The 20,756-nt window shown below is 32.2% G+C and overlaps 1 protein-coding gene across 6 annotated transcripts in view; it reads left to right on the top strand.

Moving 5' to 3' along the window:
• LOC138323466 (trinucleotide repeat-containing gene 18 protein-like) overlaps positions 1 to 20,756 on the top strand; it is a 77,798-nt gene that overhangs the window by 22,344 nt on the left and 34,698 nt on the right. For 3 of the 6 annotated variants that reach the window (XM_069268103.1, XM_069268105.1, XM_069268099.1), the window contains exons 1-2: positions 3,132 to 3,287; positions 6,234 to 6,542. In XM_069268103.1, the coding sequence (XP_069124204.1) occupies positions 6,314 to 6,542 (229 nt within the window). In that variant the 5' untranslated portion in view covers positions 3,132 to 3,287; positions 6,234 to 6,313. Of the gene's footprint in view, positions 1 to 3,130; positions 3,288 to 6,233; positions 6,543 to 20,756 lie in introns of those variants that run through there. The other 3 variants (XM_069268104.1, XM_069268102.1, XM_069268101.1) reach the window with 2 other exon arrangements.

The following is a 20,756-nucleotide window of genomic DNA, read 5'->3' as shown; positions in this document are numbered from 1 at the left end:
CCATGTAGGTCAGCCCATGATAAGGTCGTAGAACGCATTATGTCTTTTATGGTGTAATAATTCACCATGTTTTCACTCTGTTTTGAACCGTTTGATGACAGAACGATCGATAACAATATTGTCCTGTTCGTTCTATATTCTACCATGGAGACACATCTTTGTGTGAATTAACAACGTAAGATTTAAAGATTCCTGTAGTGTTTTGAAAGAATTATGAGAAGTTAAAACCGGATATAGGATTAAAGATGAATTTCGAAATACCACTTTGACTGACACCAACCTACCTCGTTTGAACTTGGTATTTAAACTTACCAATCACACAGATGCTCTTCTTTTTCTGCAAAAGCATTTTTGGGCGAAAACCTTCCATTTTTATTTTCTACCAGATATCTTTTAGAATATCGTAAGTAGATGAGATAAACTTTATTATTTTAACGTGAGTTTCGATATTTCGACAAATAAAAACGCTGCTGTTTTATTTCAGAATTAACGTAAATTATGTCAGATTGCAAAATGTTTTCTTCGTTATAACGTTCTACTTCGTCTTTCATTTTGTTAAAATGAGTCATCAGTTAATCAAATTGCTGAAGAATTTCATCTCATTCGCCAGATTAATTATGAAAACAAACACTATTTCATTGTTCATCTTTAAAATTAAATATTCTGAATTTTTAACAATGTCAGTCAAAAAACCTGTTTTCAGTCAGGAAATATTTCTATTCAATTTTAAATCTGGAAATACGCAATGTGTTGAATTCAAACCTTTGGTATAACAACAATATCACTTAATTGGATTTTATGGTAAAATGGATTTAATCACATTTTAGGGGAAACATTTTGTAGGTTTGCGTTTAGATTATCCTCCCGCAATGCAAAACAAAAACAACACAGATTCGTAAGAACGTCAGCTAGTAGTAATAACTAGTAATAATATTATAATATTGGGAAACAAAATGAATACAGTACGAGTATGGACACAAATTGTAATTAAGCAGTGGTATATTTACAGTGTACACCCATTCTTGGAACTTTTCATCTAAATTAGCCATGACCATGTATGTACATGTTAGAAATAATACATTGAGTATCATTTATGGAATGTAATTTGAACATCGATTAGTTGAAATCTTAGTTTGTTTAAGAATTTTGTAGAACTGAAGTTGTTTATGATATTTATAACCAAATTATTACGATAAAGATACTAAAACAAATTACTAGTGGTTAAATTGTAATTCGCTTAAAATGGGTTTACTTCACAAACCGTATATTTAGGTAAAATATCAGGCTAACGTATATAATTTTCTAATGTACACAAAATATGATTGATTCTTATAGATGTTATTCAACCTATGAAACTTGACTCTCAACAGAGTTGTCAAAGTTCTAGAAATAATAATTATCGTGCTGTATGCATGTTTGTTCAATAAATAATATAACGAAATTTACCCAAAGAATAATTCAATTCCAGCAAATTTATCATTACAGTAAACACGAAATAAATATTATTTCGAAACTTATTTCGCTTCAACTATTCTAATATTTTTTTAATTGAGGAGTAAAGCAAAAGCAAATTCTAAATCAACGGATTAAAACTAGACTATAAACAATAATCAAGATTTTTATATAAAACATAATAAAACTATGTTTTATATATCCAATAGTTTTATATATCCATTGCAAAACGGTATTATATAATTAAATGTTGGAATAACAGGAATAAATATATATACAAACACGGCTAATACTAAAATATCGTACTATGAATTTGACAAGACTGCCTAACTATAGTTTCTATGCATTGGTATTTGTTTGTGGTTTAGAGAAAGGTAAATATCCAGAAACGGTGTTTTTTGCATACATTTATAGTAAATTTCATTGTTTTTATTAATCTGAAATAGAAATACTATTAATGAGTTTTTAAGGATTTAATATGAAATAGGTTTTGTTAATGAAATCCAAATGATTTAAGTTTTCTTTTTTTGTAGGATTAATGAGTATTTCTATCTGAAATAGACACAATAAACAACAGATCATGCTATATATCTAAAATATAATACAAAATAAAGTAACTGCTATAAGAACTATATTTTAGTTGCTTAATTTCTAAATTGGAATATTTCGCTGTAGCATTTTTTTGTAATAATGCATATATTTTTTCTTCCAAAACATTCTTTAAAAGGTAATATTGATTTTAAATGTTAGCTTAAACAATGCTATAATATGAAGTATTGCTATAATATGAAGTATTGTTATTATGGTAAAAAATTAAATCTTTTATTTGACGGACTTAATTTTCGTAGAAGCTTAAAATCAAAGCAAGTAACACGCAAAATAGAGCACATCCCTGAGTGATCTACGTTTGTGTTGTTATCAACAAACTGCATCTAGCAAGTAACCTAACAGCTGAGCAACCCCTGTTCTCATACTTCTCTAGACCCATACACACACGCTAACACACACATACACATTAACATAAATACGCATATCTACCTTAGCCGTATATAAATACACCTATGCCAGACATACACTCACCGTTCATGTAAACATTATTCTCCTAGCATATGCCAAAATACGAATTCCTTGAATTAAATATGTCCTCGCTATCTATTTCCGGAGAGGTTGCTGCAAAGCAATTTAATATCCACAGCTTGCCATTCCATGTAAATTTGGCCCAGCCAGGGGTCGAAGGTCCCTCCGAAGGGAATTAAAGCTTGAATCAGTCAATGTTTACACGTGATCAAAAGTGAATACACACGGTTTCTAGATCCCCTAGTTTATATCCATGAGGTTTATTATATGTACGGAATGATAAATCAGGCTGGCTCAGGATCTCTTCCATTGACAACAACAACCTACTCAAAACCACCGGCAGCCATTTTCCTTTCAGCTTGCTAGCAAGGGGCATTTTCAAAACACATAACATATTTCCCGTTCGCGACCGGTTGGCCGGCTTACAATGGTAATACACTTTTTTCCAGGTCAGCAGCGTCTTTCTCTGGGTCTAAATAACCACTCCCTTCCTCGTAAGCCGTGACAGTTATGTTTGTTTACACGGGCAACTAAGAAACCTAAGTATGGGACAGGCAGATAAGTATGTCCACGGGGGATTCGTGGCTAGCCAATCACAGCCGAGCTTGCATAGCTCGGATAGACAACCCGCACCAACAATAACTCAATGTGTCGTGAACACTACAGCAAGCCGCCATGATAGAACTCGCCTGGTAAAGCAGGCCATTTTACACACCCAGCAAAATGTTGCTTTTTTCATGGAATTATTATTCGTAAAGGTAAGGGAATCTTTTTTTACGATTTTTCTGAGCTTTAATCGATGTTAGTGAATATAAATAATTATTTTGTGAATAACAGTTTAGGTTCTTGTGTAAATCCTCATGTGGATATCAATTTAAAAACAACAATTGGCCTACTTTCCAAATTTCTACAGGTAAAACCGCTTTTTGAAAAATAATGACAGTCAGCTCATCTCATATATTGATATTTTTTCTATGCAGGAAAATTATTACTTGAAACTTAAGCAATCCAAATAATATGTTAAAATTAGCCGAATATTGTTTATTACACCGCAAAAGCCACGGCGTAGATGTACGTCATCCGACTACACGCTGGGTGTAAACATGCTGGTAGAATATGTATTTACCGCTGGGCCTTGATATACATTCATGTGTTAAACTTGGGTTGCTTTTACTCAAATCGAATAAGATACTGTCCACTAAAATTTGTTTTAACTTTTTATGTCGAAAACAAAAATCCATGTTTTTGACATCTGTTTAAAATCAAATAGAGAAATCCGACGTCATATTAAACCGGTTTAAAACTGAATAAATTTGGAATTTTCTTGGTATTTATTTATCATGATTTCCGTATTTTACTGATATTTTTTAACATCAGTTCGAACATTTTTTAATATTTATGAAGGGTGTGATTAAAAAATTCAAGGGGAAAACAAAAACAAATGTATTAATAAAACGTGATAGCAAAAGTATTTTAAACATATTTTGAAAACAGCAATAGCATAAAATGTGTAGTTTTAAAACAGTATTTAAAAATAAGGTATCGTATCACGCATATGACTTTTTCAACTATTTTTTCTCCGTAACTTATCTTAATTTGCCTCGATTAAGATATTATTATTGACCAAATAATGTATTATCATTTAATGAAATTTCTATCCTTATCCCAAACATTTAATAAGATACTAGCGGGAATAATCTGTATATTGCTTTATTCTTAACATTGCTTCTTTCCGGTAATCGTACTTACTGCGTAGTTGACATAATTTAATTTGAATGATGTTTCCTACGACAGGTTCATTTCTAAAAGTTGTTTTATGCTACCTTATTATAATATTTATATGATTGTACATGTTAGTTGATAATGTGTACATTGTGTTCCTATATTGATGATATATTATTTTATACATGTTATAAAAACCGCCGAATTTCTGATACGAAGTACACGTCGACATATTACAACCCCTTATGTTTTGTTCTATAAATTGAGCTTGATAATCTTTATATTATAACACGTTTTAATATTTCTTTATAAGAACTGAATAATAGCATTAAAAATCAGAACCCTTTAAAGCTGGTGATAGTGTTGACAGGTGACAATTCAATAAAATAATTATCGTCCGGCATTTTGGGCAGCTAAAATGACCATCCACGATAAACATAAAAAACAACCCTGTTTTTCAAGCCTCTCCCTATGTAGACAGAGAAAATGAAATATACACTCTAGCAAGCCGGCAATTTTAAAGGCATACTGGCAGCAAAGTATTTAGTTTCAGTGTCCAGCATCTTACGGCGTCTTGCCATGTCGATGGGCATTTTTGTAATGAGTTGCGAGTAGCGGAAGGGAGACGAAGATTTGGTCCAATCTAGTAAAATCACCTTGTAATTTTTGAATAAATAAAGATTGTAAGGGTGTATTAGATAAGCTAATTCGTTCCACTAAATCTAGCAGGAAAATGATTGGCTGATAACTCTGGCAAATTGGTTAAAATTCAAGAGCCGATATGAGAACTTGGGCGATCTAGTGGTGGGATTAGGTTATGATCATTCTTAGTTCTTCCTACACCAACCGACACCGATCTACCTCAGAATGATTTTACTAGAAACTGTTTGAAAGGTTTGGTGCATTTCGTAGTTTGCACCCTCGGAAATAGAACTCAATCGCCTATAGGACTTTCTGATTGCTGTTTGATGAACATATCAATATTTCACTTGATATGCGACGGAGCTTGCCAGGTTTACTTAATTTTTAATCCTTTTTAGCTGGTCGAATGAGTACTTGTATATAAATGTTGCTTAAACTGAAATTGAGTTATAATCTGATGATGGTAAAGGAAGAAAGGGATTTTTTTACACTACAGTTATTGCCACGTGTATTTTCTAGAATTTATCTCACGCTTCCTTGTTCATCAGGAAAAATGTTATTAAGAATAAAATGAAGACTCAATGAAAAGCTGTAGGTTTTGACGACGTCGGACGCAGTATATGCTTATGGCATACCTGTTCAATATTCATTATGGCATACCTGTTCAATATTCATCAATGTCAGCTTGTGCGATGCCGGTGGCTTCTAGTAACAACCACGATCGCTCTTTGCAAAACACATATGACACTTGCGGGAACGCAGCATCTCATATATGCAAGATATCATGTTAATATTAAGAAAAGTCCATTTACCACAGACTGGTTTATGTATGGAGGATAAAACTAGATAGCTCTCTCTATCTCTCTTATACCGGGTATTTCACGGAAAGTTAACAACACGACGGTTTGGTACTAAAGACGGAGTAAGGCAGTAATTTATTAACATCGCCTTCAAGGCCGAACACAAGGGGCTTACATTAACTTGCGTGCGGTTGTGTAATGAAGATCGTGGGCATGTTAAAACCATATACTTATTTTGTGTTGACTGCAAATTGTGAATTTTTGGGGCAGAAGTTACATCAGGCAGTACAATGCCAATGCACTGACTCGAAGAACTGTTATGCTTGTCTAAGAAGGCGTGCAAATGTCTCCCAAAATTAGTGAATAGACTTGGCATTGTTCTGATAGTAGGAAAAGCATCCTTTTTACGTCACACTCTTAAGGTACGCCATCTAATGCGTACGGTGCGTGATAACAATTTCCGAAAATTTTCTTCTCTTTTATCGCGAAGAATTCCATCAACTTCAAAAGGATTACACTGAATGTTATTTTGTGTTGTAGGTATGGAAGACTGGTGGCGTTCAGTAGGGAATGGCCAGTGTGCGCGGGCTTATGGATGATAATCTTTGGATATTTACATAATGGACGCTCCACTTGATTTTACTCTGGATCGAGCTCGGCTTATTGGTGCTAATGCTATTGGGACATACGAAACAGGTTTCGATGCCGCCCATTCTGCAGTGCTTGGAAGACCAGGGGCAGGGGGAACGGCCCTACAGGATATGGCCCGGGGGACGACGCCAACTACATCACAGTACCAAGCTTATTCTGCCCGGTACCTTCCCTCTTCGTTGCCCCTCCCGTCACAAGGTAAGAATTAATTCTGAAGGTATATGTCCATGGCTTGGTGTCTGTGTACTGCACGTCGCGGGTGGCCAAGTCTGTACATACAGCAGAGCATTGTCAGAGTGCTGGTTTGTTAAACAACGTCACTGATATTAGAAAAGTCTGACGATTCGAGTCTAATGATCGGAACTTTTATCAATTTTTACACATGAATACATGTTTGATTATATCGGGTGTTAGACTGGACAGTGAATCAAAATGTCTCATAAAACACTCTCAGAGAGTTGTAAATGTATACTTACATTTTTGCTGGGCGCCAAATATTTCATACAGATGCCAAAATTCTAAACACCATATACAATACTTACCTTGTCATTGCATTGGTATAAAAAGCATATTTTTTAATTGCTTCTTTTTCTTAATGATCAGAGTTATTTCAATGTGGATTCAAAAATATGTATGATAATTGCAATTTATTTGCAATATAATAAGAGGATAACCGAAATTCCTCTCTGTTCAAAGTCTCTGTCTATTCCTTAGTAACGCCGGGGACTTTATTGGCAAGATCGATGAAATGTGAAAGGGTTGTCAAATTGGAAAAAGATTGTTGCCTGAAAGATCATAAAACTCTTTTAGAAACTTATATGTAACTATATATCGCACCGTACATCTGTAGTCACTAGTTACGACTATACCTGACATCTTATTAACAATTATATTGCAATTAATTTCGACATTAGTGAATAAGCGTTTGCACGTATAAATGAATAAGGAATAAATAATTTCTACACTTTCCCGGTGAGATCAAGTAATACTGTATTTGAATAGACTTTTCCATTTTAAATTATAAAGGAATTGCAGGGTTTTGGCTATTGCTGTTATAAACATTATCCATTTTCATTATTTCATTATTCATTATTCATTATTCATGAAAGGATTCGTCTTAACTAAATAAAACTATTCTGAAATGTATGAATATATTTTTATATTGTATTAAACGCCAGATGAATAAGGTATAACGGGTATAAATTCACACACCCTGTATATCACGCGAATACCAAACTGTTGTGGCATATCTGTGGAGGAGTAGAGAAGTGACTCTCCACCAGATGTTAGAGTTTAACAAATGATAATGTGAAATTCAGACACCGGAATAACCTGGCATGTTGTTACCCACAAACATTAGATTTCTTCAGTGTGCTAGACAATTTCTAAATGAGCTTTATCTGCTTAATATGTTGTGTACCGATTTCAAGAAAGATTATTAGTATGATATAAAATGATTAATAAAGGTAAGCCCAAACTTTGAAATTTCTTCCTATATTTGTTTTTTATTGTCTCAGAATATAAGAATTTGTCGGCTTGTTGGCAAGATATTGGTAATCATGTTATTATTATATATTATTGACTATACCTCCTAAATACGTGACGTTAATTATTTACACTATACTGTTGTCACTTGGTAAATAGTTGACATTGGCGATGTATTGTACAGTTTGATATGTAAAAAGATAAATAAAACACCTGCTATCTCCAGGTATGGTCTTGGCTTAAAACCACAATTCAATAGTCTGACAAACAGCACAAATATGCGTTCAGCCCAGGTGAACAAAATATTTTAAAAAGTTCTGAAATCCATAATATGGATGAGGATTCGTATACCATACAGAATTCATTATATGAAATTAGCTCCTAGTTTATTATGTATGAAAATAATATCATTTCTTCAGAAACTTGATAATTGAAAATTTGTCAAGCCTGTGTAAATTACAAATGTTTTAATACTTTATTCGGGTTTCTGTTTAGCACATTAAAACATCAATTGTAAATACTATACAAAATTAATGAAGTACTTTAGACCTGGTGACTCGTATATCCGAGTTAACTTTCTGGTGTTTATGTAAGCTTGGTCATGTCTTCTGTCTCAAATATGTTTGATTTATTCTCGTCTCCATGACTTTGGGAGAGCCTGAGTTTGCGAAATTCAATATATATTTATAAATATTTAAGCATGGTGACAATAATGCTCTAGTGTCATGAGCCCAATAGAATTTCCATATAGATAAGGTATAGCCACACGAAAACATGTTTTTGAGGAAAGTAAAACTTAACATAAATATTCAAACGATAGGAGAGTTTTGGTAGGCTATTGGGGATATATTGTCAATCGAATGTTCCCCAATATTAATGGAAATGAGAAATGAAAAATCAAATCGAAAGTGAGGACATAGACACTAACTGTTAAAAAATAGAAATGTATCGTTCATATAATATTGCCATGACAAAGTGCGAAGGAAGAAGAAAAAAAAACAAATTAATTAGTCTTCTTTAATTTTCAATATATATCAAATGAAGAATTTCTTTGATTTATAATATCCGCTGAAAACAAAGTGGTAACTCAAAAACCGCAATTTAACTTGGAGTCTTGGGAATAAGCAGCTTTTAAAGTACCGTGTATAACGCGATGAGTTCATTTAGAAATGACCAGAATCATTGTGCAATTAAACTTTTAACACAATATCTCGTGTAATTGTTATGCCATTTGGAAATGAGAACAAAACAAATATTCCGATGATTGCTATCAATCACTGAAGCGTGAGATTAAATAAGGATGGACATAGAGAATTGGTTTGCCTCGATGGAACACATGTGGCGTCCACTGTATACCGGGCGGCCATGGGCTCTCGCCACGAGATATTGAGGAATAAAATTGATATCTGGGGATTTTTCACGGAAATGTTAAATGCTATAAAGATAACACAACTGATTGGTCGTGGAGGATGCAATAATACTAAATTAATTCTAGAGCTCTTTTTGGAAGGGTTTTCCGTCGTGTATTGATAAATAGGCGATCTGCAGTATACACGGTTTTTAAAAAAAATATCCTTCATGGATTATGACTGGCTAGGATCGTGTCCCATTTAAACGTTTAATGGGATAATTAATAAATTGAATGGGATAAAACCTGAATTAATTTCAACAATCAAACACTACTAAGGAAACTTTAAGATCAATAGGCGCAACCTATTGGGCATTGATCATGAATTGTTCACGCGTTCATCAGATATTTACCCTCTCTAAGTAAATCAAAATGAGATAATTATATATACAAAATTTGAATTTTCTGGAAATATTTAAAATTTAAAATGGAAATAAGCAAATTTTATCCTTAATTATAGTATATTTCAGCATAGATAAATGATTTATGGTACAAATTATATTCATTGAATATATACATGTATATATGATGAAACATACTAAATACTTACTAAAGTTGAAATCACTACGTGACCTAAACTAATGAAAGGAAGCACTTGTACAATTTGCGAAATGTATGCAAAGCCCGTGATTAGCAGATGGCTCCTCTGTATCGATATTGTGATAACAATGAACATATACAATGGAGATTGATGGTGTGGACATCGGGGAAGCTTCATGTCATTTCTACACGTGCAAATACCCTCAATACATTAACAACGATAATGGAGCGCTCCTTATTAGATCCATCTCCTATGTCGTTAATCTAACATTAAAATGGTAGGGAGGTCAGTTCTTCTGTTTCTAGATAGTTTTTGTCATAGATGTATCGATATTGATTGGCCCACGCTAAGAATTCCATCTCTTTGCTCAGCAATACCAAGGAAGCCGTAACCTTTGAATATAAATTGCAATTATTTTGAAAATGAGCACTTCATCTCATTATATCATCAGGAGCTTTTTATCGACTAGAAATAATTAATGATTGATGACATATTAATAAATTGTTTGGCTCAGAACAATACAACAAATGGAAATCCAAAGTAATTATTTCAATTATCATCGCTTTCATAGATATGTATTTAATTCCTTCTATAACGTTACCTAAATCGACCCATGCTTTTTTTCATTTTTCATTCTATAATAATATTCAATTGACAAACCAACTTTGTGCATGGAATTGAAACACATAGTTTAACGATTTAATGAAAGTTGAAAGCTTTAGACCAAACGCTTTTACTTAATTACGAAAAAAGTGGTGAAGCTGTCTATCTTGTATATGCAAGTTTTGTTCAATAATAGAGGTTGAAAACCCAAGCTAACACATGCTTGGTTTTCTCGTATATTTATACATGTTCGTCCTTTTGTATGTTTCATTGAAATGATTGAAGTGTATATGATATGATGCAATATTATTTGTTCTGTTGACATCGTATTGAAAGGCTCTTGTATTGACTGGCTGTTACCAAATTTTCGTTTACAATGTTTACAATGTTTTATCAATAACTAAATGGAACAAAATATATTTTTCCATGTTAAATACATGGCTAATAATTTCATTCCAGTTTTATCATTTGCAAACTTTGACTGCATCAATTTGAGTTTTCCCTATAATAATTACTTTTATCTTCTTCATTTTTTGAATGTGATGATGTTAGATCTAATTATAGTCGAGACTATTGTCAAATTGCAAATTGCGGTTTAAAATATATGGTTAACTTTCGAATGATCTTAAAAAGCGAGTCACAATTCTGGTCCTGACAAGCATATCTAATCTTTTAATTAATATAAACACGAAGAGGGATAAATCAATATTGTAAATATACAGGCGACAAAGGACTGACATGCATGCCATTTTAATCAGATCTTGTAATAAATCAATTAAAATATTTTGTTTTGTTACTATTAGACAAAACATTTTGGATGATAAATCGTAATTCGATATTAATCAACAAACTCAGTATTAAGTTTTGTTCATAACGTTAAATTCAACTGCTGTGAGATTCTCAAGACAATATCCTGCTGACTGGAAATAATATCCCAGCCCTTCTTGATGTTTATTATTCATCATTTCAGCCAAATGATATTATTCATTAAATTGTCATGATAAGTATATTTCTAGTGATAATATCAATCACATTTACGATACATACAAATACAATATAACATGATATTCTGTATCATTTGCGATGACGTCATTTTGTTAATTATTTGACAAACAATTGAATGATAACATTGAAATGAAACATATTTGCTACAATTTATGTCAGATGTATGCAATAAGTTAAAATTATATAATTGAGTTGCTACTTTGTTGATCACCGTGGTATTAAACTATTCTTGAATATCAAATTCGTTGATATTGCAAAGTATATATCGAGATTCTAATGAACCACCCAAAAATACATAAGAACATATATAATATTCACGTGCACGTATTGAACACGCTTAAGCAAATCGCAAGCCTACTTTGCTCATTTCCAAACACTTTTAATGAAGAGAATGGAATCCCGCCAAAACTGGGGCGACATGCATTTGTACATTTTGTCCACCAGACGAAATTATATTTAATTCATATTTTCCGAAGAGCAGTTTTTTTACAGATAGAGATGGCTATGCATTGAAAAATAAAATTACTTCCACTGCTAAATACGTAGGCGTACATTGCCAACGTACGCTAGCGCTGAACCGTCTTAAAATATATAGCAAACGAGTTTTTTTAAGGCGATAGCTGTGCCTGAATATTAAACAAATACTAGGAAAGGATTTTTTTCTGAATAGTTTCCATATAATGTATTATCACCTTCTAGATATTAAATATCTACACTTGGCCACTATTCTATATTTTTGAAAGAACAACTTCCCGAACATACCGAAGAGAATATTTCGTTAACGGAGTGAATTTATAATATTTTATTTTTGTAAAACGTAGTTTTAAGAATAAATCTTGGTACAATATGCCCTATCCATCTTTCTTGCCTTCACGATTCTTAATTAGGCTAACGATATAGACCGATACATGTCTCTGTCGTTATAACTATTTAAATACTCATCAGCTAACACTGGAAATATTCTATTCATATAACGTTTTTGTAATCTGTCGGGCGGTTATATAACAAATGGTATACAATAAAATATTTATTAATTGTAATAAATAAGTGATAAATAGTATAATATTCTAATAGATAACATAAAATTCTCACCAAAAAAAACAACAACAAAAAAACGGAGAATAAACGATTCGTTAAATCATATACAATATTAATATCTATATATAATGTGTATAGGGTGACATTACAAATATCTATATTTACGTATCTACAAACATTGAGTATTGAATTTTGTCGCTTCCTATACCCACGGGAAATTAATTTTTAATTACAAGTTGTTTAAAAAATCAATCGGACAAAAAGTTTGCTATAATGATATAATAGACCATTCAACTTATGACAGTGGCAAACGTATTATTGCAACATTCGACAATGCAACTAAACAAAGCCTATAGAACATTGGTATTTTTTGGTACGATTAACGTTTGTTTTACAGATATTTTTGTATTAATGTCTCTGAAATGATAATGATATTTGATTTTATTTTTAAGTATGTTTAGTTGTCATCGATTATATATGTTGTGCAAACTCTATTGTATGTGACAAAAAAAAACAAGTCAGATTTAAAAAAATATCTTCAATATTTTTAACTAATTCTTTGCAATTATTTCATTATTCTCTATAATATTTTGTATCAATAATAAGTGATCATGTTCGTTCATTTTCTGTCTAGATGTCTGTCAAGTCTAGATTTATTTATTTGCGAAGTCGATATTACATTATTTAGTGAGTCAAATACACGTCAAATACAATGATTAAATTATAACTTTTTCTTACGGCGGATATACAAGTTTAAAAAAGATTTTTTTAAACTATCATACGGACGCTGATGGAGAAAAGTTGAAAATATTTATGAGGATCGTTTGTATTCATTTACATTCTTTTGGCATAAAAGATGATAATTTGTCGTCGGGAGCACAGCAATTATATCAAACATACAACTTTAGTTCATTTTTATCGGAAATCTTCAACAACATTGTTTTGCCGTACTGTTACATTAACAATTCATACAAATAGCCTTGTAAATGCTGTTTAATGGCGTAATGGATTGCAGTTCCAGTAAAATCGATAGTTAATATCTCTATTTTGAAATAACGCTAGAAATATATACTAACCTCTTTGCAAGAAAAAAAACCAAAACAATATGAACTCCATTTTAATGTTGACTAATCCACAAAGAATGCAATCTATAACTGAGTACACACATGTGTGGCGTGGCCAAGTATACACAGTGTATAAATATACACACACCAGATAGAAATTATCATGGCAACCGGAACAACCCACATTCCTTTGTGTAGACTTATGTGCCATCCATATTCTAGTGGGTTTTGTACACAATCGATTTACATCGTTCTATAATAGCTTTCCATTCGAGGACAAAAGCCTTGCAAGGTTCACGCTGGGCCGTGAAAGGCCGTACCAGTCCAGTCGGCCATCTTAAAACCGTGCTATAATGAGCACACTCTAGGTAACTTGGTATTACGATCGTATGTACTGATGTGGTCGTGTTAGTCCAGAAGCCTGGTACAGTTATTCACTGATCCTGTCACAGCGGACATGGAAGTCACACACACATTCACACACAGTCGCGTGTTGGGTGACCTGTTCAGTCCGTGTGTATCTCATCAGGCGATTCAATGGCGGCCAGCGAAACTAGGCCACAGGGCAGCACAGGCCACTTCACATGTACGTGTGTGTAGGCTCTACACAGGCAGATACCGGTCACAAAATACTCCTAGCTCTAGATAAATACAAACCATTGTTAGTATAACATAGGCAAATATAGCAGCAATTGTAAACATTTGCTATTTGAATTCAATGGGAGGTGGTTGAGAGAATTATCATTTGCTCTTATATCAGGCATAACAACTTTTCAATGTCATGTATTTTACATACACAAATATTAAATGTAGGATAATCAACCCTACTTCTGTCTCAAAGCTAATGGTATAAATAGTTTTCACTTTAATTATTTTTCGCTTCAAAACACTGGCATTTCTTGACTCTTTGTGCATGCATGCGATTTGTAACCTTTTACAGAACTTTTGCGGTTTGTAACACAAATGTGTGTATAATGTGGTAAGGGCAGTATCTTAAAATCAATGATTCATTTAGAATTGCTTAAATTTTTAATTTTAGCAGTTTTAGACATCAATATAATATAATAAGTGTGGGTTCGACAGAACGAGGTTCAACTGTATTTAACATCCTTATTCATAAAGATTGTATTTATATATAAATACAGGCGGGATAGGAATTATAATCTGAATATTACAAAAAATTTGCAGTTACAACCTTTGCAGAGCTGGCCCACACATTTAAGCTTAGTTTAAATATCTTCAATACATTATTCAATAATAATATTTTTTGCTTTGCCTACCAAGATTTGTAATTTATGTTTAAGGTTGAAATATCTGTAAAAATATATTAACAACAATACTAAAAAAAAAAATTCTGCGAAATTACTATATTAGTCGAGAATATTTAAGACAGATGTAGTTGAAATTTAAAAATGATAAAATGAAATTGGTACTGTTATTTTGAAGACAAATTAACATTATTATTGAATTAGCGTTTGAAATCAAGGTATTTATAATTTGTAGCTGTGCAATTTATGTATGCTACTTTCAATTTCAACAGTGCCTTGAAATTGTAAAACATTACTATTTTTTATATTGCTTAATAAGATTACTGATAATATCATTTTTATGAAAACGGCAAAGGAAAACGCATATAACAACAATTTAAAGCAGAATTGGGGTGAAGGCAATATTTTTCTTAAAAAAGTATAAATAAATATCGATCCTGTGAAAATATTATTGTTAATACTTTTTTCGGAATTATTAACTTAAGTGGTGTGTATCGATTCATACCAGTACATTAATTGCGAAAACTTGTAAACTAACGATAGCGCAATATGTTGTTACAAGTACAAATCAGAACAATCCATTTAAAAATAAAATGTGACTATCTAAGCCAGACATTTAAATGTTATGAATATAGGTGATAGATTTCATACTCTACCGACTACCTTATCTATATCTGTGTAGTGTCCACATGTGTGTACTAGTACCTCATTGTTTACATAATACTTATCATGGCAAGGATGTATTGTGTAAATCAAACCTTTATCAACGATTATCTATATATTTACCTGCCATATCGCTGACGGATTACATTAAATTATATATTGATAACAAGTTTCTGTAAAGCCAGGTAACAATTTTGAATAAGCAATTTTGTACTAGCAATTTTGAGTATATAATTTTGATTTAACATTGATAATTTGAATTTAGAATTTTATAATTTGATAATACTTTTATAATTACTATTCATATTTTCCTTTTTGATACCTGTTGATCCATGATTCTTTACATAAATGTTTTATCTAATACAATTAGTTTACATGGAACTCATGTGATGAAGTCCGAAACATCATTATCGTTGGACCAAAAAGTCCCTTCTGGTGATGAAAGGTGCAGGATAGTTCAAGATTATAAAAGAATATTTCAAAAAGGGGAAGAATTATTTTAAGCACAGAATTTTACAAACTTATGTTTTGCCATGGCTGGTGTGTGACATATGGCCGTGTTACTGGGGTGTCTGCCATAGCGTGTTATGGATGCAGGGGTTGTAGCTCACAAACAGCTGTGAAAGCAGGACTCGGTCAGCTTCAGGTCCAATACACAGTGCTGATTGAAACTCCAGCCGTGGGAAAGGGATCGCTAAGGAAACTTACACCAATTTTATGACGCTTTGCTTCAGGGAAAACCAGCAGTACACCCCCTAATGACCAGCAATTGGAGGGAACATTTATCACTCTTCGCAATAATGAACCTACTTTTCGAATCACCTTGTCAATCTCAAGACAGGTAATCCCGAAAATGTGCAAAGTGGTCAGTGAAGGACTTGACTACTGCCCTGTGCAAACTTCATGATAGCGGCTGAGCGGAAGTTATACAACGTCTGAACACTCGTGAACTCATCAAACCAGTATAATACATATTTGTCGAAGAGATATTTTCATGCTTTAGGCACAAGCTGAGAACGGAGTTGACTGTGGAGATAAATGTGTGATGTTTGTATATGCCAACCATATGGTTAAGTGTAAATAATATATTTCATATGTTAAGATGCACCTGTTTTGCTATGGTCATTATACATCAGGTATTTAACAAAAATTAAATCTTTATTTAATCCATATGAAATGTGTTGAGAAAAAATACATGAATTCGTGTTAGACTATGCAGAGGTACTCGTGCGTAAGCTTTGTCATTTTTTTGTAATTATATTATATTTCTATTGTGTTGTCATTCCATTTCCTTCTTCCTTGTGTCGGGGAGATCCCTATTAACACCGATGTGTCCATGCTTGTTTACTAAGAATTAGAAAACAGTGTAAATGGTTTGATCTTTAATAAAGCAATTAAAATGTCTACCACGCATAGCGCTTTGTAAACCTGCATAATCATAGAACATTGTATACATAAACATCGATCTGGATTTACCAAATGGTAACCGAATATTGGGTGTCTAAAAAGCAGCCTAGTAACCGGAAACATATATTAGTATATTAATAAATGCTGAACACGTACGTAAATTACAAGCTTGTGAAATATATTATTGTGTAATATGATGGAAATGGTTCCAACACAAGAAATATAATTTCAGATTAATTACAAACAATGGTAAGGGTAGTTATTACATATTGCTGTTCTCACTGCTTAACGGTTTCGATATTGCAATTTTTCACAGCGATCTTTAAAAAAAATAAAAGTAGTATATTCCTCCAAAACAAAAGTGAATACTCTTTATTGAGTATCCTAATCATCTACTGTGACGTGACATTATCAGTCTCCAGTACTTCTTTCAAATATCATTTCAACAGAAATAGCATGTTTTCGTTCTTCCAAATATTGCGTCACAAAATCTCAATTGAAAGTAAAAACATACCTTATATGAATGCGGTCAATAAAATATTCTACATATACTGCGTAGCATATAAAGTAAATAACATGCATGTATTATATCAATATGCATATATAAACACACGCCTCATCCCCCTATGATCATCAGTACATTCGTAATGCTAAGCCGGAACACATCCTAAGATATATGCTTATATCACTTCAAAGGCAGCTCCTTTTAGTGATTCAAAGTGCTAATTACTTTATCAAAGAATATAATGCTCTCTGAGAATCGTCCGGATTCGCCTTCATGCATCACGCGATACAGAGTGTGTTTCAAGTCCTTAGATGGATAGTATCAATTATTCTTTCAAATAAGATCTTTCATTTTAACTTTCAGTAATTTACAGCATGTAGAGTAATCGAATCACCGTTGGATTATTCAAACGTGATAAGATACGTTTTAAAGATTGTTTAAAATTTTTATATTGTCTGTGAAGGTGATTTGGTTACAATTAAGTTTCATTGCAATTCAATAACACTCAAGAAGTTCCATATATTTTTTATTGATGACAGTGAAGCTTTGCAAGTTTTGTTAAATCGTTATGCGTTGGTCCTCTGGTATCAAATATCAAAATGCAGGCAAACGTCATTTTAATTTTAGGAGGATTCCACATAGAAGGCAATGTAAAGTACACGACATCGGCATCAATGCAACAATTACACAAAAACAGGAAGCAACATTTTATAAATTTGGAAATTTCCATCTACCAATATCGTTTAACAATACAAACATTATACATTAGTTTTGTATGTGAAAAATTCAATGTAAAATCAGAATTTGTTTTCGCAATAATCAAAGTATTAATCTGATACTTATTTAAAACAAACTAATATAAAAATGGTTATTGATCAAACGGATTGTCGGCGATGACAAATCTGCAGTGTCAGAAGAGAAGCGAGGAAGTATTGTTTTGGGTATTCCCCATTTCAGTTAATGCAAGTACTCAAATTATTTCTCATTATTACCAATGATAATGTGATAGTTTACTTGTTATTTTCACAACAGGAAGAAAATAATATAACTTCCAAACCATTCTAATACAACTTCGCTTTGATTTCTAAATTTACAAAAAAACAAACCTATTTTTATCAAAAAAACAATACTTTGAAAACATTCTTCTTACGTTGAAAATGTTCTTCCTCATATAGAGTTCGTTTGCTGATAATATAGGATGGAATCTGAAAGAATATCATCGTTTAAACTAATGGAAAAACACTGGTACGAACGAAGAAATCAATTTTCATCTCTACCTATTACTTTACATAATATGCCATACATCATATTGAAGATTGTTTTTTAATTTTTGTTTTTCAATGATTCTAAGTAGAAACTTCAATAATATTTTAATAATTTAGAAAGACGTTAGTTATATTGTAACTGATCGGAGAACTTTTGTATCGGGTTCAGTAAAAATCCACGAAACTTGTGAAAAGCGAATTCTTTAGTATATATTTTTATAGGTTTTCTTTCCAAAAAAGTATGAAATATTCAGTAATATTCAGTTATATTAATCGTTCCTTATCATTATCATTATTAAGAATTAATTAATAAAGATGGAAAATTATTTAAAAATCCAATACCTCTTAAAACAGCTACATAATAAACTTTTTTGGGGTTATGCAACGTTTTAAGAAAATTTGAAGCATTGAGCGATAAAATTCCTGAAATTTATAAGAAATATAAATATAAATAAATACCTGGTAAGTTAAAATTGATTGCTGTTCATTTATTTTAAACTTAAAGCTTTTAGGTTCTTATCCAATTATTCAAACAACAAAACATCAAAGCAAATGCAGTTATTTAATGCCAAATATAGGCGATGGGGAAAAAAGTAATTCAATATATAGTTACAGTAGTTACAATGGACGGCAAGCATCATTTTCGTAGTCTTATGGTTAAAGTTAGAAACGAAAAATGGAATAAAAGACTTAGCTGTCAAAATGACAAGCCTTTTGATGCCGTTTATGCACGCATTGAATCTCTGGCAGGATGATAGTATTTAGCATGACCAGCATGACCAATCCTTCCCTCTTGTCAATGGTTATAATTAGATTGGGAACATTTCTTTAGTATGTCTTCAAGGTAAAAAATAGTATCAAATCGTTTGCGGCGGCGACATCAGTCGGCGGTGTTTTTACACGAGAACAAAAACTTAAAACGTTATTAATTCTCTCTGAATACATCACATACATGAAATAACACATACAATTTTCAAATTCACAAAACACTGCAGAAGTTATCTCATAGTTCGTCATAAACCAGTGATGCATATTTTCATGTAAGAAATATATATCATTGATGTTCTTTATATTACTAATTTATCAGTGAGTTTTTGCATTTTATTTTGAAATATAGATAAATCAGTATTATATATGGTTGGCTGCATGAAGTGGGTAGTGCTAGACCAAGGTATTCAGGGCGATGTCTGACCAATGACAACACCCCTAACAGGAGTTGATACAGTGTTAATAACGTGTGGGCATGAATCCTTTGTATGTCGGTCTTAGGTCGAATTCTGGCAATGTGCCATGTTTGAGTAAAATGATAATACGTACGTCTGGGTGCTTTGTACTTATCATAAAACACGAATTACATGCATTGTAAGTAGACCGATAATGACAACATATGAGTACGGTTGTATAACACACACGGGCTTTATAATATAACCAGAGTCATCAATGCACATTATTCACACATTCTTGTTTTCCAAACATCAAGGCGACCTAGTGAAAATCAAGAAACCAAAATAAAAATCCTATTGAACGAGTCAGTTCGTACAAAGATGTAGTTAATTAAGGTTTACCTGTACGGCACAGGTAACATGGTTTAGTTGTAATGAGATGTATTTGTTATATTGATTAGGGATTTTACGATGGCTAGACGACAACAAGGCTTCCTAGATAAAGGACATAAAAGTCATTAGTTCTATAAGTGGAGTTCAGACTGCCTAAAATACAGCAATTCAAATTTATAAACATCAGGACCGAAGTAAAAGCATTAAATCCTCTTTATTATAAAATACTTATCTGTCAAATCCGGAGATTTTAATGAACTAACTATTATTAAATGTCAAATCTAATTTTGAAAATACACAAAGTAAATACATTGATACTGGCTATATTTGGGAAAATGGAACTTTTGTCAATTGAATCTACAAGATATATGATATTTATTATGCTTATTTCCAACAAAAAATATGATGACATGTGTTATTTGAGACATACATATATATACTATATGAAATACGACAGCAACCTGTCGGATGAATTAAAACTTACACAGTGGTTCTTTATAGATAAACAACTTCAGTTTTAGATATCTGTTAGATGGAGACCTCCGTTCGACTCGAGTCTTGCTGAATACTTCATATTTGATTAATTACATGTGGCAACATTTAG

This window comes from Argopecten irradians, chromosome 5 (genome assembly GCF_041381155.1).
Source record: "Argopecten irradians isolate NY chromosome 5, Ai_NY, whole genome shotgun sequence".
NCBI lineage: Eukaryota > Metazoa > Mollusca > Bivalvia > Pectinida > Pectinidae > Argopecten > Argopecten irradians.
The sequence above is the reverse complement of the archived record's forward strand: the minus strand, read 5'-3'. Positions and strand labels throughout refer to the sequence as shown.